Below are 23885 nucleotides of genomic sequence, written 5' to 3'. Positions count from 1 at the left end.
ATAACACTTACTATTTCAAAATACATTATCTAAACACATAGCCTATTTGAAAATAGTCATTGCATGCGCTATGGCTTACTTCAAAATAGCCACTATTCCCTGTCTTAATGCACCAAATAGGCGCTATTCCTTGTGAAACAAGGTTTACCAATTTTGAAATCAGTGAATCGCTATTTCAGATTTATTTTGAAATAGTGGATGCGTCAGGTAGATGCCAGATTAGTTGTTTCGAAATAACAGCTGTTCTTTCAAAATAACTTTGCAGTGTAGACATGCCCTTAGACCTGGTCCGCACCAGGGAATAAAGTCGATTCCAGATACACAGTTCTACCTACGCTGTTAGCATAGCTAAAATCAAGTTATCAGGATCGACTTTGCCCTTGTGTAGATTGGCGCAGTTTGGGCTTGCAGTGACATCCCTTACGCCACACAATAGTGTGGAATACCAGGGTTGACGGACGACCCCAGAGAGAGATTTTGCCACGTCTTTTCACAGATGCATCAAAATCAAATTCCGAAGAATCGATCACAGCATGTTGAACGTGTTGTAAGTATAGGCAGGCATACCCTTAGACCAACAAAAGCATTAGGTCAGGGGTGAGCAAACTTTTTATGTTGAGCTTCACTTTTCATCGTTGCAGTGAGCAGAGTACCCCCAGCCTGTCTAATGTGATCCAAACTGATGGAAATTTCAGTTAGGTTCATATTAAAAAACACAACCCTTTTAGCATGTGCATGCAAATAAGTATGTAGAATGTAAAAACTTCAATTGGTTTATAAATGTGAACACACACACATAAAAATAGTAACATATTCCAACATTTTTAACAAGATGAAGGAGCCTGAGACGCAGCAGCCAATGATTTAGGGCCCCCCTTACAAAATTTTTGCAGTTCATTTTATTGTGAAATTTCTTTATATTTAGTGGTAAAACTCATTTAATGTTTGTGAATATGTAGAAGTAACAGGTAATGGGGGATTTCTACTTTTCTATGCACTAGTCACTGTTACATTTTATGTGGGAACACTTTAGAACTAGTAATAAAACCAAAATAAGTGAAAACTTTCCTTTTAAAATACACATCATATATTTTAACTTTAAAGAACACTGAATTGTATGATTGGGCAGATGAAGCACATCTTGGCCGCAGAGCAAAAGAAGACTGATTTTAAACCAGAAGATGAAAACAGTGTTTTGATTCAGTATACTAATGTGAGTAAACAAATACAGATTTGGCATTAAAAACAGTATCATTTTGGAGTTTAATTTGAGCAGAGTTGGCATTTTGGTTGTGCACATGCAATTATGTGTATATCTGCTTAACATTTCGGCTTTTTTCATTCTATAACAAGGATCCTGAGACTTTTTCACAAAGTGGATCCTAAACTTGATGACTGTATTATTAGTTTTGGTTTATAATAGTAGCATCCAAAATCCCCAGTGAGGCTGGACAAGTTTCTGTATAAACACAAGTTCCCCCTTACTTCCCAAAGTCCCAAAATACAGCCTGTATTAGTATGGCCTATAATTTAATACAGAATTTGTCATGGCTCTGCCTTCTCATTTGCAGGTCTTCCCTGTGATAACTGTAATGATTGCTTAACCAGAAAAGTAATATTAGGGAAGTATTTAATGTATTTATGGATGTCTTTCAATGCAGTTTTTCTGCTGAAAATGAAGAACAGCAGCAGCAAGTAGTCAGCTGGTGATCCATAGACCATTATATGTGAGCCAGCGCTCTATGCTTCGCTCTTCATTAATCTGAGATGTTGCTTTCCAAATAACTTTTGAGGGAAAATTTCTGTCTAATCAGTTAACCTGCAAGCAGTCTTTTACTTTTTTATAGGCCTGTGTCAAAGTATGTGGCTACGTCAGAAAGCAAGTGGAAAAGATTAGAAATTCTATGGATGGTAAGAATGTGGACACAGTTCTGATGGAGCTTGGGGTTCGTTTTCATCGACTTATTTATGAACATCTACAGCAATACTCCTACAGTTGCATGGGAGGCATGTTGGCAATTTGTGATGTGGCTGAATACCGGAAGTGCGCCAAAGACTTTAAGGTTAGCGTGCTTATGTGTGTATAAATCCTCTAGTTCATCTAATCTAGTATTCTGTCTTCAACCATGGCCAGCCCCAGAAGCTTCAGAAATAGGTGCAAGAAAAAACCCTTCATTAGCTAGGTGTAATATGATCTGTCCTGCATATTGGATATCCTGCTAATCCCTTTTACTTAGAGATTTATGGCCACAAACATGAGGATTAGTCTCTTCCAAAATTTGGTACCGTCAACTATTATAACTCTAGACGTTCTTTTTATCCTATGCTATACCTTTTTCAATTTTACTAATTTTTTGTTCTCCACTAGCTGTGACAATGAATGGCACAGTTTACTTAAATATTGTACGAAAGTATTAACTCTTCCTGTATTTGAATTTACCATATTTAATTTAGCTGAAAACCTGTCTTGTGTTACGAGACAGAACAGAAGCTCCCAGCTAACTGCTCATCATTCATTGTTATACATTTTTAAAGAATTATGAAAACGTTTTTATAATTTCCAAACCAAGCTTCTTCACATAGCAGAAGCACTTATCCTTAATGAATATTAGGTTCATAGCAGTTTTGAAATTTTAATAAATCAAGTCCATGTCATTTTGGTGTACAAGAGAAACCATTTGTGTTAGCTACTTTTTCATAGTGCGTAACAAAGATAAAACTGAACTGCACCAAAAATGAGAAATAAGTGGTTAACAACTTCTTTAAAGACATAATTGAATTTACGGTAAACTGTCATATCTGGCATTCCATCATCCAGAATGCTCAAATAACTGGCATTTTAACCATAAGTAAATTTTAGTTCTGTTTTCCTTTAGTATAGTGAAAGTAAATACAAATAAATATAGCAAATACAGTCTTAGTTTACAGAGTACAGTAGTACCGCTGGTAAAGAAAGTACTCTGCATTTGTTTTTGTTAATATCTAATCTTGTTTTTCTTTAATGTTATGCATTGCTATATATACACCTCCTATATTTTCCAGAATATATGACTATCTGGCACCCTCCCAGTCTCTGGCGTGCCAGATATGAAAGAGTTTACTGTACTTGTGTACAGTATTATAAGATACCAACTTAATCATAAATAGTGTAACTAATGTTGGTGAGTCCATGATTTTTTTTGGTTGTTTTTTGAAAAAAATGTAAGCATCCTCTCAAGGTCACATCGCACATTTTATTCTAACACAAAGTACCTAAACTCATATACTCTCTTGAAAATAAATCTGGCTTTTGAAAGTGCTTTCATCTGTTCTTTACAGAAGACACAAATTAATCTCCTGTATGGAAAGTAGCACTGGTATTGTAGATGAACTTTGCAGCAATTTCATTGTGAGACTGGCTCTTCATGCATTTTTACTGTTCTCTCTTTCTCTGAATACAGATTCCACTGGTACTACAGCTTTTTGACACCCTACATGCACTATGCAATCTTTTGGTTGTAGCACCAGATAACTTAAAACAGGTCTGCTCAGGAGAACAACTTGCTAATCTGGACAAGAACATCCTTCACTCCTTTGTTCAGCTACGAGCTGACTATAGATCTGCTCGCCTTGCTCGTCACTTCAGCTGAGAGTACAGATGAAACGCCGTTTACCATTGCCAGGCTGTGGGTGTTAAAAAGCACAGGGAATAATTTCTTATTAAACAACAGTTGTAATTTTTGTGGAGCAGTGACTGTTCAGAACAAAACAGCAGCCATATTTAAACCAGACTTTTTTTGAAGAAGGTGAGCAGATATACTCCTTAATTCATATTCCTTAAACTGCTTGCTACTAACTTTCCATTGGAAATGTTGGTGGAGAAAGGCAAGTGATGAATTGAAAGTATTTTTGTCCTCAATCTTGAATTATGTAATACCATCTGTTAGACTTTAACTGCTGAGCATAGTGTAGGTAATGGATTACACAACATAGAACTGTGTAAGAACGTTCTTCATCAGTTTCAACGACTTAAACTTCAGTGCAGCTAATCATAATCAAATTATTTGTTGATTTGTGTTTCTAAGTCCTTTCTTTCAAAATGTTCCCACTCAATACAATTTCCTTCTTTAATTAATTAGCTCTGAATTTCTTTGAGAATGTAAGAGTAACAGAAACACTATCCCAAGAAATATATAATTTATTCATTGTACAGGACTTTAAGCAAAGCTAAAGTGGGGAGGGTTTTTTGTTGTTGGAACCCACTGGAATGTATCAGCTTTGTACAAACTTGTGGCAGTCTTTGTCATCTGTCTGGTAATGGCACTTCTCACTTAGGAACAGATTTAAAATTAGTGCAGTCATCTTATTTTAGATTCATTACTGCGAGGTGAAAATGCTTCTTGTCAATTTAACATAATAGAAGGTTATTTGTTTTTATTCTGTACATAAACTCAGATTGTAACAGAAGTGAAGGGATGAGTTAGAGCCTGCACATTCATCTGTATATGGGAAAACTTGCATTGAATCTAGTCAAAATCCAAAGCTGAAATTTCCTGTCCTAAAGGTAGACTGTCTTCAATACCTGAGCAACGTGAACTTGTTAAAAGGGCAGAAACTTCTCTTCCCCAGATGTAATTTTAATGCTGGGGATAAATATTATTGTATGTGCATTTAAACAATAGGACCTTACTCAAGGTTCCTCTGAGGTGGATTGAGGTGTGGATAGTAGCTGAACGTAAGTAATGGAAATGTTGAAATGTTTAGGGTAATATTTCTCAAGAGTTGAAGATTCTGTAGTAAGCAGACACATTTTACAGCAGGAGAGCTCTTGTGGAAAATTGAGCTATGCACTGCATTGTTTCAGTGTTCTCAGTTCCACTCATCACTGTGTGGATCATGTGTAGAGTTCTGTCTTATTTCTGCTTTCCAGGTTTAGCATATTTTCTGCAGAACCTTCTGTCCCTTCTTCAGAGTAAGTTTTGTTCCTTAAATCTACCTTGTCTCTCAATTACAGCTATCCTCTGCCAATTCTTTTAAAACTTCCCAGGCTCAGTCCAATATTCCTTTTTCCTTTATTTTATACTGAGTAGAGTATTTTGGTCAACAAGAATACAGTGTGCCAGGTTTTCCTCCAAAGCATTCTAGGAACTGTGGCAGCTTTGTTCAGCTCTGTTCCTTGGCCATGGCAGAATCACAAAGAGTTCTGGATGCTGGAGGAGGCATATGCTTGTTCTATTGCCATTTTTAAAAAGCTCTGATGTGAATTCAAATATAGCACTCTCTTACTTCTGTAACTTAAAGCCAACGGTTTTAGGACAGTGGTTTTACTAACCAATATAAAATTTTGTACAAAAATGTCAATTGGTGAACAAGTCAGAACAGTAGACAAAACCACTAAGCATCATTTTAAGAGTGGAAATTGGACGTCGTTCAAAATGTCTTATGTTGTAAATTTCTTGTTTTGATCATATATTAAAATTATGTAAAATGTACTCACTATATTGTTTACCTGTGGTATTTTTCATGAATAAGTTTAGTGCAATATTCTCTGTCCATTTAAAAAAAAAAAAAAAAAAAAAAGGGCGAGGTAACAATAGGTGACTGCTCAGACATGTAAACACTCAATAAAAATATTCCCTCTACATGCCTTTTTTCATTCTATTTCATTTCATTTCCATATTCTTATCTTTATTTGCAGTTGTATAAATCCCTTTTATTAAAAAGTCAGTAAAAGTAAATTTACTATCAGATTTATCCATAGCATGGGCCTTCCCTTCCCACATTTTAACAGCAAAATAAAGAACATAACAAACCTTTCATATAAGAGACTATTACCATGAATTTGACTTTAAAAATAAATTTTGAGTTGGATTGGGGGAGGTATAATTTTTATACGTTTTGAATTTTATAGCCTTTATAGCATATAATTTAGGAAAATATTTCTAGTAGTTTTTGAATATAATAGAAATACTAGCAAAAGTACAATATGCCTTTTTATGTTTATGTAATGAGTTAAAAGTACTACCTTTCTAATGTGCACTCTTAGAACGTTGGCATTTAACAGGCTGGCAGCCAAATGAATGTTTAAGAGGAGGTATGTGCATGTGTGTGTAATTATGCTGTCTCCAATTGGTTAAAATGGTTTTGCAGTAAATTTATTATAGGTTGGAAAATAAGCTGTTTTTTTTACAAGTCCTATAATTTATTAACATGACTTAGTATTGTATTTCCATAAGTGCAGAGGGCAGAAAAAGCAGGCTCTTCACAACAATATAACTCAACAAATATAAAAGAAAAAAATTAAAATGAGGAACTGGAGGAGGTGATGGTGCGTGAGGATGGAGAAAAGGAAGCTCTAGATGGTTAGAAAAAGAGGTTAGCTAGAAAGACCATGAATATGACATGAGCAAAAAGGATCTACAGAACAAGCTGTGTGTGAGTAAAGAAGCCCAGCACCTGAAAGGGAATGCTAGAATTCTAAAATATGATTTAACCTTGCCATATCAACAGTGTGGGAGAACAGTCAGGATTATGATCAGAATTTTCTGTACAAGGTCCCATCCTTACATTAAATTAAGTTCTAGAGAATGCTTCCAAGTAAAGTGTTTTAGCCAATCATGGATTTCTCAGTCATTTTTCATGAACAGGAAGAGGGTTCTACATTCTGAGTGTGAATCTACTCTGAAGGGTAGATATCTCTACGAACATGGGCTCTTCTGCTTTCTGTAAGGAGTGGGAAACACACCAGTTTAATTGGATTGAAAAAAATTTCCAGGAGCTAAGTTTTTCTCTTTCAAGGCTATCATTGGTTGATAGAATAGTGCGTTACTCTTTGAATCGAGCTACTAACATGCAGAATGTCAGTTTGCTGTTGATCTCAAGCAATTGATAAGAACTTGTTTTTTCAACCTGTCTCTAAGTGCTTATAAATCACCTACCGTGGTTTTATGTAAGTGTTTCATATAATTTAAAAATGCAGTGAGGTGCCACAGGCAGTCCTACATTGTCTGCTTCTAATTGGTGTCCCTGTGGGTGGATGTGCTGTCTCCATACTATATTAGGTTTAATGCAGTCTGTTTCCATTCTGCTTCTGTGGAAAATGCAGTAGCAATGAGGTGCATCTTACAGTGTGATTGAGAGGTTAGGACTTCTGCTGTTCTACTTTGGAATTGTGCCCTGCTTCAACCAGTGGGCTTTGTTCCTAACTTTGTCAAGCCCATGTGTAGGTGCCAATAAATGAAGTAGGCAGGATGATCTTATCTGTCAGGGAGGGTTCCTGGAGGAAAGGTGGCCTCAGAGATAAGATTGGGCTGTTGTGTCAGAGGCTTTGTCAATCTGTATCTGATAGTTGAATTGGCTCTGTAATGCAGGAGGAACCAGGCAGAAAAGCACCAGCTTCATTTCCATCATGTCCACACACAGTTTTTTGCTTTCTTCTCCTTCTATCATCCCCCCCTTCCTCAGTCACTGTCAAGACAGCAGTTTTGGGGAGTGAGAATTTGAGAGTTTAGTACTTAATTCCTGCTCTCTCAGCTGCCTGTGGGTAAAGCTGCATCTCTGCACCTCACTGGGGGGTAGTTACCTTCTGAGCATTGCCTATTTAAATTGTAAGCTCTTTGGGACTGGAGCTGTTGTCTCTTTCTCCATAAATCATGCCTCATTCTTGGTTGGCACTATTACAGTGCTGCTAATAGAACATTTGCAAAAATTGGCAACACTGCTGTTGAGTGGATTTCACTTCCCAGTTCCTTTTTACTCTTCCTGTATTAGGGCCAAGTTCTTCACGTTTTAAATAACTGCAGTGGATTTCACCCTTTTGGTTACGTTTTGTCTTTTGATTATCTACAGACTGCTTCTGCAGCTTGTAAGGACTTTTGTTTCCAAACACCAGCCTACTTTAGTGATGTCTAGAAGAACTGAAGTTCTCCATAGAATCATAGCATGCTAGGACTGGAAGGGACCTTGAGAAGTCATCGTGTCCAGCCCCCTGCCCTCATGGCAGGACCAAGTGCTGTCTAGACCATCCCTGACAGACACTTATCTAACCTGTTCTTAAATATCTCCAGAGATGGAGATTCCACAACCTCCCTAGACAATTTATTCCAGTGTTTGACCACCCTGACAGTTAGGAACTTTTTCCTAATGTCCAACCTAAACTTCCCTTGCTGCAGTTTAAGCCCATTGCTTCTTGTTCTATCCTCAGAGACCAAGAAGAACAAGTTTTCTCCCTCCTCCTTATGACACCCTTTTAGATACCTGAAAACCGCTATCATGTCCCCCCCCTTAATCTTCTTTTTTCCAAACTAAACAAGCCAAATTCTTTCAGCCTTTCTTCGTAGGTCACATTCTGTAGACATTTGATCATTCTTGTTGCTCTTTTCTGGACCCTTTCCAATTTCTCCACATCCTTCTTGAAATGCAGTGCCCAGAACTGGACCCAATACTCCAACTGAGGTCTAACCAGTGCAGAGTAGAGCGGAAGAATGACTTCTCGTGTCTTGTTCACAACACACCTGTTAATGCATCCCAGAATCACGTTTGGTTTTTTGCAACAGTATCACACTGTTGACTCATATTTAACTTGTGGTCCACTATAACCCCTAGATCCCTTTCTGCCATACTGCTTCCTAGACAGTCGCTTCCCATTATGTATGTGTGAAACTGATTGTTCCTTCCTAAGTGGGGCACTTTGCATTTGTCTTTATTAAACTTCATCCTGTTTACTTCAGACCATTTCTCCAATTTGTCCAGATCATTTTGAATTTTGACCCTATCCTGCAAAGCTGTTGCAACGCCTCCTAGCTTCATATCATCTGCAAACTTAATAAGTGTACTGTCTATGCCAATATCTAAATCGTTGATGAAGATATTGAACAGAACAGGTCCCAATACAAACCCCTGTGGAACCCTACTTGTTATACCTTACCAGCAAGATTGAGAACCATTAATAACTACTCTGAGTATGGTTATCCAGCCAGTATTGCACCCACCTTATAGTAGCCCCATCTAAGTTGCATTTGCCTAGTTTATCGGTGAGAATACCACGCGAGACCATATCAAATGCCTTACTAAAAATCTACGTATAACCGCATCCACTGCTTCTCCCTTATCTGCAAAGATCATTATCCTATTGGTGACAACATTGTAAAATGGGAATGCCAAACTGAGGAGTGAAAGGGTGCACAATATGTAATGTTGACTAAATCCTTCTGTATCTAAAAATGAGCTATGCCTTGCCTACTGAGGAAAATGCACTGCAGGGTCCCCATTGAGTCTAACACTAGGTCTACACTACTAGATACATTGGATTTTATAACACTGGGTTTTATAAATTTGATTTTGACTGTCCTCACTTCCCCACAAAGTTGAGTCAGTGCTGCCACACTGAATGGCCAAACATCGACTGTTGCATCCATGCATTGTGGGAACCTTCCTTCAGTGCTGCATTCTGCACCCTTTCCCGGGACCCTGCTGCTGGCAGTGCTTACCCTGTTGCCTGGTTCCCAGTCCCCACAGCTTGGGGGAACAGGGATACTTATCAGTCTTGCTGCACCTTGCTCACGGGGGTTAGGTGCAGCAGGGAGCCAGGTGTAGCCATGCCACTCAGTCTCTGGAGGCCTAACGAATTCAATTCAAAGACATGGTGCTTCTACATTAGCCTTCATTCAAACTTTTGAATTTGAACTTGACGTTACTCCCAGCCAGTTCCACTGATATTGATATTAGTACGCCCTAAATCGAGCTACCAGTATTTACGTGAAGACAGTCACTTGGTGCAATCGAGCTAACTGCCTTAAATTCGAATTTATCTGGTAGTGTAGACATAGCCTAGGTTAGGCAAATGACCTTGCCAATTTTAGCTCAGAAATTTTGAACTTTGCACTGTAAAATTCTGTGTTTTTTGCTGCCATAGAAAAGCCAAGTTAACATGAGCTTTTGTTTGAAGCAGTTTTAGACCATTCATTTTATAGTAAACAATTCATTAAAATAACTTGCTAAATCTTAGACAAGCGGATTTTTGAAGGTTGTTCATTCCGCTTACCTATCTGTCCTAAGTCAATTTGAATATGAATATATAACATTTTACTTATAATAGCAAACAACTTCAGAGAAGAGACATTTATTCTGAAGGCATAGATTCAAAATAGACAGCAATGATGCATTACAAATATATAATTATTTGTACTAATATTTGAGCAGGTGGAATGGATTAGTACATGGTCAACATTACATTGCTGATAACATGTATTTTTCTGTATTAATATGTACCGTGCAACATGTATTAAAATGGTCAATAATTCATTTTAACAGTTGATACCAATATTTATATTGCTGTGTTCTGCAGACAGCAGTATGAATTGGTAAAATTTGCAAAGCTGGGCTAGATTTAAATTTAAAATATTTAAAGACCAGAATGAAATCTCTCATTTAAAAAAAAAAAAAAAAAAAAGACCCTGCTGTGTCTTCTAAAATGTCAGTAAAATGGGAATTAGAAGAGTACATATAATGTTGTCTGAATGAGAGGCTAGATAAGAGAGTTGGAAGGATGGGTATGAAGAGATGGAGACAAGTGACATACATAAGATGTTACCCGTAGATAAAGTACAGTTTTAAGAGCATTCAGTAATATTTACTGCAGATATGAATGCTTGTTTACATAGGGACACTCAGGAAAACTTAACCCAAATTAACTAAAAAATCTGCATTTAAAGTGGTTAGGTAAAACCTCTTTAAGCCCTTGTTGGATGCTCTTATTCCTAATAAACACGGCCTTAATTTGTTTTAGTTTTATTCACTTTGGAAGTGAAGATAATGCAAGACTCCTTGCTGAGCACTCACCCTCTGAAAATCGGGCCACTTTTGTATGGCTCTCAAGTTGGGCACTCAGTGTGAGAACAGGTCAGGATTTTTTTTCCCTGATTTTTTCTTCTGTTAGAAAATACTCATCCAAACCAAATCTTTGAGGAAACTTTAGTCTCAAATCTGCCAGGCTAGAATTTCTGGGCAAGACCACGCTGTCTGTGTAAGCTGCTCTTAATTGACCAAAGACTACCAAATCCACCTTGTCCTCTTCTTCAGTCATGCACTGGCCACGGCTCACGTGGATGGGCAAATCCTGTCCCATATGCATATATGCAGATGTTAGTATATATAGTCTTCTCTTGCAGACAGCTTTGGACACGAGTGATTTTTCTCTGTTCTTTGTTGCTTGCTTATCCTGAAGTAATTTTGTGTATCCGAAAGGCTTGTGTAAAAGTGAATGGAAGCCTGAGATTGTCTCCTTAATATCGCCTGCCATTAACATTGATGTGGAATAAGCACTATGCTAAGATATAAAAATAAAGACTTGCTTAGCTATTGTGAATCATCTTACATTTTAATGTGCTTTTTTTCCTGTAACAGGGAGAGCACAAGTAATTTAGAGATAAGGTAAGCATAGCCTTTCTGGGTTGAGACCAGAACTTTGGCCATGTCTACACTTGGCCAAAATTTTGAAAGGGCCATTCTAATGGCCAAATTGGGAGAATACTAATGAGGCACTGAAATGAATAATCAGTGCCTTATTAGCATACTACCAGCTGCAGCACTTCGCAAGTGCCGCCTTTGGATCGTGCACAACTGGTCTCCACTGGACCCCGCAAATGTCAGCTGATAGGATTTTGTCATTTGTGGGGTCCTTTCCAAAAGGGTGCCATGTAGATGATCTGCGCATGATTGAAACATGACACTTCCGAAGTGCCGCGGCTGGCAGCATGCAAATGAGGCACTGGATAGTCATTTCAGTGCCTCATTAGTATTCTCCCACTTTGGCCATTAGCATGGCCCTTTCAAAATTCTGGCCACGTGTAGGCATGGCCTATCTGTTACTTAGTCAAAATAAGGCATAGTCTGACAAAATCACTGATTAATGTAATGGCCACAACTCCATTGACTGTAGAGAAGGTATTTAATTTTATAATATTCATACACATTAGAGAAACTTTCACTTCTTAAGTGATGGGAGATTTCCTTTACATCTTAAGTCCACATTTAAGGTAAAATAGGCAAACTGCTTGGCTGAATTATGATTTAGCGGAAGATATCACCATTTTCAAGTTTGTCTACTTAAAAAAAAAACAAAACCCAGTACTGTATCTTGCTAATTAAATATAACTGCACATCTAAATTGCCTAAGTTAGTACAACTGCATTACAGTTTCTATTCAGCTGCTTTTACTCAAACTACAAATTAAGATACAAGCCATAATAATATCAGATATGTTGCTGGTACATAAATTTAGTGCTAACTTTGGGGAGTGCACTGTGGATGCTGCTCACTTTTTTTTCATGACTTGGCTGTTAGGATGGTGTTTTCATTAGAAGCTGGAAATGATCCTTTTTCTGAAATGGACAGGCTACGTTTGGGGCATTACTATCTCTGGCATGTAGTAGAACAGATAGTGCCCCCTTTAACACAGCTAATATTTTGTCCAAAATGTGTGCAGGAAATATGGGATGAATGAAGAGGTAGCACGGACAGGAAAAACTGAGCAGTGGGACTGACTGTCTAGGAAATTATTCCAAAGTGTACACTCAGATTATGCCACCGGGGGAGGATGCCTTTTAAGGGCAGGAGATGGATGGCAGGAGATAAATCACTTGATCATTGTCTTCTGTTCTCCTTCTCTGGGGCACCTGGCATTGGCCACTGTTGGCAGATGGGATACTGGGCTGGATGGACCTTTGGTCTGACCCAGTATGGCTGTTCTTATGTTCTTTTTACATTAGTGAGATGATCCCACATTTATCCGTTACTCTTTTAAGGCAGCACACGTTGTGAAAAACCCAAGGAATTCTTTGTGCATCTAATAATGCAATCCATGTTGCTGTTTTCAATTCAGACCACCGTATGAGTTAGAGTACATGGAGGTGGGCAGCTTCATGTTTTGTTTCATACAAAAATGATTCATTTTAGAAACATTAGGGGCCTAGCTTAAAAGGAGAAGGGGAAAGAAAAACCCTAAGGAGATGCTTAATACTCAGATGTGAAGTCATGTTGTGAGGGCAGAAATGAACAGCAGCAGCAACTAAGGGGCAGAGTTCAGGACTCCTTGTTTCCTGGTTTTTGGTGGATTGAGCTAGATCATTAAATAAAGCTTAAATGTTTTTCCTTAGGAATCCTTCAGAGATTGACTGGGGGTTGCACTATCAAACAAAGCTATAAAATTTGTTACTTACACAGTGTGGCATCAGATAGAGCATTTCATGTATGTAGTCCTTCTAATCGGAAGCATTTCATTATTTGGGGTTTTCAAGTGCTGGCAAACTACTTTGTGCTGCACAAAGCAAAAATGAATATGGTCGTACTAGGGACCCAAGAAAGGAACAACAGCATTTAGTTTTACTTTATTTTTGAGCATAGAGCTATATGAATTCTAGGAAGGAAATGGAATTCAGCCAGAACTGTGAGGAAATGTGTTGTGAGGCAAAGTGTGCAGCTACCTTCTCCATCACTATGTGGCTGAAGTGCAACCACTGAAAGAACAGGGAGAATATAATTGCCTGTATTCAGGGGCAGGACATCCCTGCACTTCAGAAAAATCTGCTCTCATTGGTCAGCATTTGAACTCTGCTCTGGAGGATGATAACTTTAGCACTTTAGTGGTCCTAGTGTCATAAAGGTCACTGGCGCAGAGCTGACAGATTTCCACATGCTGAATGTTAGGTAAACATGCTGCATATGTAGGCATTTATTTAAGCCCATAGAGACTGGAAGGTTTGGCTAGATTCCAGCCACGGGGCATGTCACTTAAGATTTATGCTCAAGAACACCAAGGAGAAATTCAGGCTCCTATCAATTCCCTATCCAGACAAATTTAATTACAATTGTATTGATTTGATTTTCTTGTTTATGACCATATTTATGGCTATACAATACACATGGTGAGAGTGAATGCTTCTGTAAAAATGTGATGATGAATTTGCTATATTCTTGTTTGTTTGGGAGAGTTTGACTGGCCAGGAATTTTCTCGAGTGGCCAAGGTTTCTTTGACATGGTGCCAAAGAATAATGAAGTTTCCGGCACTGTTTATGAAAGGTCAGCTCTTTTCTTTAGAGGTGACTGAAGTCTGTGCAGTGTGACTACCGCTCTTTGGGTGGCAAAGAATCAAAGGCATGCCGATACCTGCCTGATCATGTTTAAAATCTTATTGAGCAGTCTCAGAGACATGAAAGGCTCCCTCTAGCTATGGGTGTTAAATGGTAGACTCCTCAGGGCTTCAAGGTAGACTTGGTGGTGGGTAAATCCAGGGTCTCGGTGAGGAGCTGGCCATTCTCCAAACATTGCTAACGTACAAGCCAAGAAAGTCACTTTAAACTGGCAGCTCTCATTGCTTTGACACCTGAAAAAGGCCTGACTCTCAGGAGGGCATTTGGGTTTAATTTTTCCATTGCAAATGGAAGAATGTAGCTAATTTTGTTGGAAAATCCTGTGACGAGAGAGACGTTTGGCTTGGGTGGAACTCTGCCCTATAGGTATTCACTGTTATCTTTATCAGGACTGCAAAGCCCTTTGGCTGTGTAGGCAGAACTTCATGTCTGGGAGGTGAGAGAACTGCCCAGAGGTGGCTCGGTGCAGGGGGTAATGTAGGCGTGAAAACTTCATGTTCTCACGGAAGTGTTTCTGTGAGAGTATGGGGATAAACAGCTAAGGTTTTGGAGCAACAGCCTACTGATCATTTTGATTAGGGTGGCTCAAAAATGGTAATGAGAGAAAGGTATGGGGCGGGGGGGCTACAAAAAACTTAATGCTCATTTTCAGCTCCATTCAGTTTGATTCAAAAGGAAACATTTTCGTTAATTAAATGCTGGAAAAAGAAGAACAATATGAACGCTTTTGTGACCGACATTAGTATAATTTCAATCAGCCTGAGTTTTAACCAGCAACTGACAGTGTAGTGATCTGCACAAGATAATGAGATGAATGTGCATTAGTTCATATTCCTTTCACTGCTAGGCATATGTGATTGTTGAATAACAGCACCCTTGGCATTTCTTGTCTTCCTTTGAGTTCCTCCATTGGTGGTGCTCCACTGCCACTGAACTCCTTGTGTAACAGCTTAATTCATTATAACCTCAGTGAATCAACATGCTGCTGGCCTGCCTGATTGCAACTCAGTGAGAGAGTGCCGTGTATGTGTTTTGCTGGTGATGTTACAATACTCCATTTAGAGCTTTCCTAATCTGCAGGATGTTGGAAACTTGTGCATGCAGGTCTGATACCGAAGATGACCCAGGTTGGCACATCACACTCTCGCAGCCTTTCATTTTACCTGGTGAGCGTGTTCCTTGGCAGGTAGGAACGCCTACATTTTGGGTGAAGGAAGCTGTTTCAAGATTTAGCACAATACACAACAGAACTTGTGACCTCCAGTTGGTGAAGAAAGAGTGTAGGAACAAGGTCAGCCACCACTTTTCACTTCGTGAAGATAGGAGCCATGTGACTGTTGGGTCTCAAGTTGTCATGCTCTGGGAAAGGATGGTCTTTCTGTCTGGGAACATTAAGAGCTTATTTGAGTCAATGGGTGCTCCCCCTTCAAATATGGGAATAAATCCCTAGCTCACACTATGGCTGCATCTACACTAGCCCAAAACTTTGAAATTGCCATTTCGAAGTTCACTAATGGAGCACTGAAATTAGAATGCCGGCAGCCGTGCCACTTTGAAACTGACGCGGCTTGCCGTCGCGTGGCGTGTCCAAACAGGGCTCCTTTTCGAAAGGATCCCGGAAACTAGGGGATTTCAAAGTTTCCGGGATCCTTTCGAAAAGGAGCCCCATCTGGACGAGCTGCGCAGTGGCAAGCTGCGTCAATTTCGAAGTGCCATGGCTGCCAGCATTCTAATGAGGCACTGAATATATGGCCATTTCGAAGTTTTGGGCTATTGTAGACATAGCCTACCAGTTTAATGTGATACTAAAGGCATGTTAAACCAGTGTAACGCATTTAGAGTATGGTGTAGCCCTCTCAGCAAAAGGACTTCTCGTGCTCATGACCAAGTTGATGGCAGACAGCTCCAAATCTCCTGGAAAGGGCAGGGCTAGGGGTAGCCAGTGTTCAGGGTCGCCCTGAGCCCTTTTAAATCCCTGTGCCCCAGGGCAGCTGCCCCCTCTGCTCCCTGTACCCCCCTCCCATCAGCAGTCCTGGCTTGCTGGAGGTTTGAGAATGCTTGTATTCCTATATGTACGCCGAAAGCAATGAACTTGGTATCCCCAACTAAGATCTAGGTTTCTAAGAAGTTTTCAGTCTTCACACCTCCCCTTACCCTGGCCCTGTGTTCAGGCCTGGTGTAGATGTACCAGAGAGAACTGCTTTGGCTGCTTCTCCGATCTGCTGGAGTCTCTGGCTTGTGACTTTTTGCAACTTCCTCTCAAGCCCAATAGTGAGGGGAGGGACACCACACCAGTGCTAGTGCCCCTGGGAATAGGGGGAGGTCTGAGTCCAAAGAGGGATAGGGGCAGGGAAGTCCCTCTCAGAGCCTCATTTCATGTAGTAGTCCCAGCGTTGGCTGCTTCGTCCCTTAATTGGCTGGTAGCTCTGGCTGATCATATCTTTCTTCCAAGTACATGTACAACTATTTACAGGTACTGAGTACTTCTGGAAAGCAAATGAATAATTCAGCATTGCTATCCTGGAAGTCTCCATTCATTCAGTGGGAGAGGAGATCTCTTTAATACCATGTGCGTAGTCTCATAATTTCTAGGTAATCTAATTTCTGTTACAATTTGAATTTCTTTTTGGATGCAAAGTGAAGAAATCTGGTCAGCTCAGCTCTGCTCTCTCTCTTTGTAAATAGTAGAACTGGTGGAATAATGCAAATAGTTTATCAGAGAGGTAGCTGTGTTTGTCTGTATCTTTGAGAACCACAAGAAGTTCTGTGGCACCTTATAGACTAACATATTTTGGAGCATAAGCTTTTGTGGGCAAAGACCTACTTCATCAGATTCATGAGTAGGATGGGTGGTTTCAGAGGGGTATTTAAAGAGTGGGGTCCCAGTAAAAGGGAGGGCCAGAGCTGACAAGGTCTATTCAGTCAGGGTGGAAAAGGCCCTTTATCAGTAGTATGTATGAAGAGAGGAAAAAACAGGTCAGATGGGGGGTGGGGTGGGAATATGGCCCATTCTCAGTCTAATGTGGAGATGTTAACACCTAGGGTAGAGAAGCTCCTTTGGTAAGGTGCAAGCTCCTCCCAGTCTCTGTTTAATCCATGGTTAATGGAGTCAAGTTCGCAAATAAATTGCAGCTCAGAGATTTCTCTCTCTCCATTTGATTTTTGAAATTTCTTTGTTTCAGGACTGCCACCCTTAAATCTGCTACTGAGTGTCCAGGGAGATTGAAGTGTTCTCCCCCAGGCTTCTGTACGTTACCATTCCTGATGTCTGATTTATGTCCATTTATTCTTTTACGTAGAGACTGTCCAGTTTGGCCAATGTAAATTGGAGTGGGCATTGCTGGCACATGATAGCATATATTATATTAGTAGATGTGCAGGTAAAAGAGCCCCTGATGGTATGGTTGGTGTTAGGTCCTGGTGTAGATATCTGATACATGTTTGCTGCAATTCATTTATTTTAAAATGACTTGCAAATAAAATTGCCAGCTCTGTGGATGCTGGAAATGATCATCAAAAGTATTATTCACCACATACTCCATCAGGTGGCAGATAGGTTATTTATTAATACCATCTCTACTAAGTAAGCCACTGTGGTATGTTAATATGTAACTATATACATGCCCATACATGGCAAAGAGGAATGTCTCCACCAAGTTTTCCTCCAAAAACTGGGAGGGAGGTGACCTGGTGAAAGCGACAGGAGAGCTGAGATGTGTATATAAGGCTTAAGGCCACTACTGGCATTTTAAACACTGAGATGAGACTCCAACCTTGCTTTGGTGTGTCCCATGCTTCCTGCCAGATTATGCTTGCCTCAGTGGCTCACTGGGGCCCTTACTGTAGCTCTCTTTTTAGGGGCAAGGGGCTCAGCCTACCGAATCACTTCTATCATGGGCTAGCAAAGGGGTTTGGTGGGAGAAATCCCACAGTTCCTATTTTCCCCTTGGGTTTAATTAGAACAATTCAGCCTCCTGCCCTAACAGGGGAGACAACCTGTCTTGGGGGGAGGTCACTGTAGTGGAGTGGGGAGACTTGAGGGAATCCAGACCTGCCTTTATTGTGGGCTCCAGCCCAGGGACCCTGGTGGCAGCAGCTTATTGGCATTTTCCCTTCTCTACTGGAGCTGCTACACTTCCCCTTGGCCACACCCTCTCTCCCTCAGTGCTCCTTCACTTTTACCTCAGGAGTCCCTTTCCTGTGGCTAGTTGGTGTTTTATTACCTAGACCTTCCACAGTGCTGCTGCTCCTCTGTTTCCTCTTCCAAAGCCTGACCAGAGGAGAGCTTGTAAACAGTATGGAGGGGACCTTAATTACCCCAAAATAGCCCTTGTTCAGGATTACTCAGTGAGCAGAAAACTGCTTATCTGCTGGCCAGTATCTCTCTCTACTACTTCTCTACTGTACCCCACTGGCCTGGGTCTGTCACAGCACCATGCCACTCAGAACATTTCTACCTGTTGCCAAATACCTAGGAAAAACAGATCTGCTTTACAATGTGAAGGCCTTTCCAGTTCAGGCTGTACTGAACCATGGAAGGAGGCAAGTTTGAAGCCTCAGGGGGACCCTCACTCAACACCTTGCCAATAGCCCCTTCTCCTGCCACTGGAGCTGCAGCTTGTGCATGTCTCCTGCGTTAGCTGTGCTGGCAAGGCAGGAAGAGGAAGGTGACATCCCCGACAGCGACTTCCTAAATCACTTAAGGCTTCATAACTAAAAATCTGCATCTGAAGTTCCACACAGAAACTTGGAGTCAGCCTGTGCAACTCATGGGTACGCTTCTGGTGAGACATGCTGCTTACTAACGGTGCTGCCATGCAGTACAGCTGGTTCATCCAGAATGCATTGCAGTATCACCTCTGGAGGAGACCAAGGCATGGCTGACCATTGTGAGGTTTTCAGCCAAGTGAAGAGTCACCATCGTCTATGTGAATGCTGAAGAGCTGACTGGATTATTGCTGTTACCTGATCTGTTAGTGGAAGCTGGAGTACAAGCAGGCCTTTTAGATTGTGCACCTGATAATACAGTCCGAACACACGCTTTCATTCAATGATATAGGTAATACTCTGGCCAGTTGTTAACCTCAGACAACCAGCATGACCTGGACCACCTTTGACTAAAGCTTAGTGAGCCTGCTGTTGTGATGACCAGGATTTTGACAGAGTCCAAAAAAGAACTAGACAAATTCATGGCAGATAGATCCATCAATACTTGTTAGCCAGGCTGTGTAGGAATGGTGTCCCAAGCCTGTCTGTCAGAGGCTGGGAATGGGAGACAGCAGAGGGATCACTTGATAATTACCTGTTCTGTTCACTCTCTGGAGCATCTGGCCAGAGGTGCTGGAAGTAGAGGTGTGAGGAGGGTGCTGCAACACCCCCTGGCTTGAAGTAGTTTCCATTATATACGAGGCTTCCAGTTCTGTTCAACCATTCCAGTGCTCCTGCATCTGGCCTTGGCCACTGTTGGAGGAAAGGCTGCTGGTCTAGATGGACCTTTTGTCTGACACCCTATCGCTGTTCTTATGTACTGCCCCAGTCTCAGTCAAACACTGAATGAGATTGATTGACTGACTGTTTTGTTTGGGGCAGATGAAACCAACACAAGGCTGCATACAGAAAATGCCAGTGTCTTTGTATTGACACTTATTGTTCTTTTGGAGTCTTATGAAGGCTGTCTGATTTGGGTAGTTTGACACCTGGCACTAGATAGGAAGGAGGCCATGCCTGAAAAGGGCAAGCATTTTTGCACCCGAAAGCCTGATTCTTCAATGCTCTCTATGTGAAAGTGACATTCGTGGGACTCTTTGCAGGACTGAAGCCATGGGAGTAGTTTGGAAGAGGTAAGGGTGCGTTCCCCACCCCTAACCACAAGCCTCAGGCAGGTATGGAATTTGTCCCTTCCCCAGCGCTCCGTCCCCTCAGCCCCACATGGCTTTGTTGGCCTGGCTGGGCCTGCCCTGCCAAATCCAGACATCAAACTAAGCCTTGGTTGAATCCTGAGTGAATTAGCTGGCACAACCTGGCTGTCTGTATATTTCAAATACTGCTTGAGTCTTCCCAGTTTTTCTAGGAAATGCTCTTTGTTATGTGGGGTAGGTGGGGAGAGGGGTCAGACTAGAGGATCACGGTGGGCCCTTGCAGACTTGGAATCTGTGAGGGGGAGAATCAGTTAAGTAAGCATCATAAGCTGTATAAGCAAAAAAAAAAAATTGGCAACATATTTTTGACAAAAGACAGGAAAATGACAGGCTGTTCTAGGTATGCAAAAAATGTTCCCTTTCATACATATTGACAGCCAGAGGGGGGTTATTATTGAGAATATGGGTAAAGTTACTGCCAGTTGCTGCTGGTACTCATGTTTAAAAAGAAACTATGGAAACCAGGAGTAGGAATATTAATTAAGTTCAAATTTGGAATGCCTTTGCCAGGAGTGGCTGCCTGAATTCAATGAAGCAACCTGTTGGGTTGCAATTTCACTATGGTGTTTGTAATTTAATAGAATGCCAAACTTTTCATAAATTAACATGTTTTAATAATCTGATTAAAAGGTTATATGTTGATAAAATTAGCTTCAGCCGTTTTGCTGCATTTTTAAAGACCCAGTGTATGTTTTCTTGTCTTAAACCTCCATGCAGTCATAAACTGCACTGTAGGGGCCAGATCAGCCAGTCTAATTCCCTGTAGCTCATGTGAAGTCAGTGGATTTGTGACAATTTACACTAGCTGAAGATCTGATTAATTGGAAGCTATCATTAAAAGGTGGGGGGGACAGACGGCGTGGTGTTGATTAATTGTATGACCTTTTCCCTGCTTGGTCTGTTTTGTATACTGACTGCATTAGACCTGATGTATTTATGTTTTGTTTATATATAAACGTGAAAAAAATCTTATACTGGGTCAGATCAAACCCACATTAATAGGAGGAGACTGAGAGTAAGTATTGTTACCTCCAGAATGTGACTAGGGAAATTAATCTCAGAAACAATAATGGTCGGGGTTTTTAAGATAGACGGTTGCACTCTCTAAGGTTCCCAGCTACACAATAGAAAGATCCCATTGGCTGCAAGGGTAACTAGTTTGTGGTAATCTGATTACGCAACTGGGCCACAAGCTTGTGCACAACTGTGCCAGTTTTCATTTGCATCAAGCAGTTAACCAAAATCAGTCATGTGCGCATGCAGTAATAAAATTTTGAATACACGCAGTACAACTGTCTGCCTGACTTGTCTGGAAAATTCAGCCCAAAGCGCTGACTTGTTACAGGCCACACAGAGTAGCCAGGATTATATCTCCAGAATTGTGGCTCCTGGTCTTCATTTCAGATCACACTGAGTCATAATGCCAATGGAAAAAATGCCGAGCATTTGACATGAGCATTTGATTATTGTCAATAGTCCTATACCGTATCTGTAAAGTAGAAGAGATGTCATGTGCAACGCAATTGAGTGATTCTTTGGTTGTGGAAAAGCATCTTTCAATTCAACCTTTAGACTGGAAGAAAAGGTGGGGAGGGTGAAATGAGAAGGGTACTTATGTGTAGAGTATGCATCAAAACAGGCTGACTTAATCATGTGCTGCTGTTCATATTTTAGAAATGGAGAGAAGTTATAAGCCGTTATCTCAAAATCCTCCAATGTAAAATATCGTATGTAAGGAAGGTTGCCAGTGTTGCATGAAGATAGGGTAGTCTCACTGCTTCTTAACTGCCTTACATCTTTGTGACAAGAATAGCTACTGTGTTCAGAAAACACTTATTAAGCCAAAATTAAGTGCAAGTTTTCCATGAAAAGTGAATCCTAAATATAACCACGGTCTGCCATAAGATATCTCAGATCTAAATTGTGTGCCTTCCTGATTCTTATTCCAAATACAGGGCAGCAGATGGTAACAATGCACTTCCCTTAAATGGTAGAAGGGAGGCACTCTTGTTTCAAGTAATACTATTTCTGGGCAATAATCCAAAATGCACAGTAGGCAGAAGTTAAAAGGAAGTGCTTGCTTTTAGGTTTTTAAACTATATCCCTTAATCCTGGGTGATGATTGACAATCATGATTTAGAGTACGAGGTGCCCCTCTGTAATCTGGCAAGTTTGATGTTATTTGTGTATCTAGTATGCCTTTATTCAACTAAAACTAAGTGGGAGCCTGTGCAATTGATGCCGCATTTCAGAGATGAGCCCTGGACTGGGAGTCTATTTGCAGATTAGTGGATACACCATGCACATGGGGTGTGTGTGTGTGTGTGTGTAATTTAAAGACTCCAACAGGCAAATTTACAATCAGAATTTTTCTTGCCAGGCAAGAATACTGGTAGGAAATTTGATACAAAATTTAAATTGCCATGAGGGAAGAAATATACAAGATTATATTAATCCCAATTTGATCAATATAAAAAAACTTTGTATTTACTAGTAATTAAAAAGCTATTATTCATTGACCTTTTTTACTAGAACATGCTTGATATTGGTTTCTTATTGCCGTAGTCATTCTGCAGGACTTTTCAGTGAACAAATGCAAAACCAAAGACGACAAGCAGGCAACTGACCCTATTTCAGAACTTTGTTCTTTTTAAAGGCAAGGTGGTACTTATTTGTTCTGTGATTAGCCACTTCTAAATGCTGTTTTGCTTGAAGGATAAATGGTATCAGGTTACTAGTCATTACGAAGAAATGGAAGAAACAACACGTATTTTAAAACAACTATAGAAAGACAAGAACAAACTGGAATGATTTACTGGGAAGATTTTCATGCATCTCTGTTGAAATGATGGTGCTTGACTGTTGATTTACTAGAGAAATGGTTCCTAAGCCCTACGCTTCTGTAGATTGAAAGCTGGGATCTGTAACTGAATATTAATCACACTGGTGCAGTGTTGGGAAACCGTCTTTTTAGCCAGCCAGATTATAGTAGATTTAAAATGATCCATATGCAAAGTGCTGAGATACCTACCTTGGGAGTGGAGGGGAATCACATTTTACTTGTGAGTAGGTTAATCTAGGGGCTGAGCTGACTGTTCTTTCCTGTCCATTTTCTTCGCTGGGTGGGAGAAATAAAATACATCTGCCCAAGTGAACTGCCTCAAGGAGGCATGCTTCTGTAATTACTATGGATACACACATACTGGGTCCTCAGGTCTGAAGAGGATGCCAGCAGAATCAGATACCATAGGACGCATGTCTCCGAACCCCAAGTACATCACCCTTTCTGCAGCACATACATCCTGGCTATATTGCATTGAGTCAGATAGTTGATGTGGGGGGGTGTATTTATTTTTCATCTTCTAATTCTACAACCAGACTCTGGGCTTATGTGAACCAGTGCAACTCCATAGACTTGAATGGAACTATCCTGTTTCACACCAGCTGGGGATTTAGGCTACCCTAATGTAATCTAGTGTACTGTACGTTGTAATGTTTCGCTAGTGCAAATTCAATTTAAGCATGAGTCCTGTGCTGTGAAACTTGTTCTTGAGTTTAGACTATACATGAGATCTTTGCTATAGGTTGATATGTGATGTTCAATATTGTGCTACACCAAACAGAGAGTAACCCACAAACCTGATGAAATATTTTATGAAACTCATTTTGCATAGACCCAGTATTTGGAATGAATTCATTGTGTCTTTCATGAATGCACTGGGGTCTCCTTCTTGAACTGGTAGGCCAGGGTTTTATTCCAGCAAACAGTGTTACTGTGGAAATTCCCCACTTGAGTAGCTGTGCCTGAGTAAAGCCTCCAGGATCAGCCTCCAAACTATT

General features: G+C 40.4%; 1 protein-coding gene across 2 annotated transcripts in view; it reads left to right on the top strand.

The window, feature by feature from the left end:
• EXOC5 (exocyst complex component 5) overlaps positions 1-5615 on the top strand; it is a 37704-nt gene extending 32089 nt beyond the window's left edge. For both annotated transcript variants that reach the window (XM_074996250.1, XM_074996251.1), the window contains exons 16-18: positions 1105-1213; positions 1848-2063; positions 3441-5615. In XM_074996250.1, the coding sequence (XP_074852351.1) occupies positions 1105-1213; positions 1848-2063; positions 3441-3629 (514 nt within the window). In that variant the 3' untranslated portion in view covers positions 3630-5615. The remainder of the gene's footprint in view (positions 1-1104; positions 1214-1847; positions 2064-3440) is intronic.
• Positions 5616-23885: the final 18270 nt, after the last annotated feature.

The sequence above is a fragment of the Carettochelys insculpta genome, chromosome 6, assembly GCF_033958435.1.
Source record: "Carettochelys insculpta isolate YL-2023 chromosome 6, ASM3395843v1, whole genome shotgun sequence".
NCBI classification, from domain to species: domain Eukaryota; kingdom Metazoa; phylum Chordata; order Testudines; family Carettochelyidae; genus Carettochelys; species Carettochelys insculpta.
Note: the sequence above shows the minus strand (reverse complement) of the source record. Positions and strands in the feature narration are given on the sequence as shown.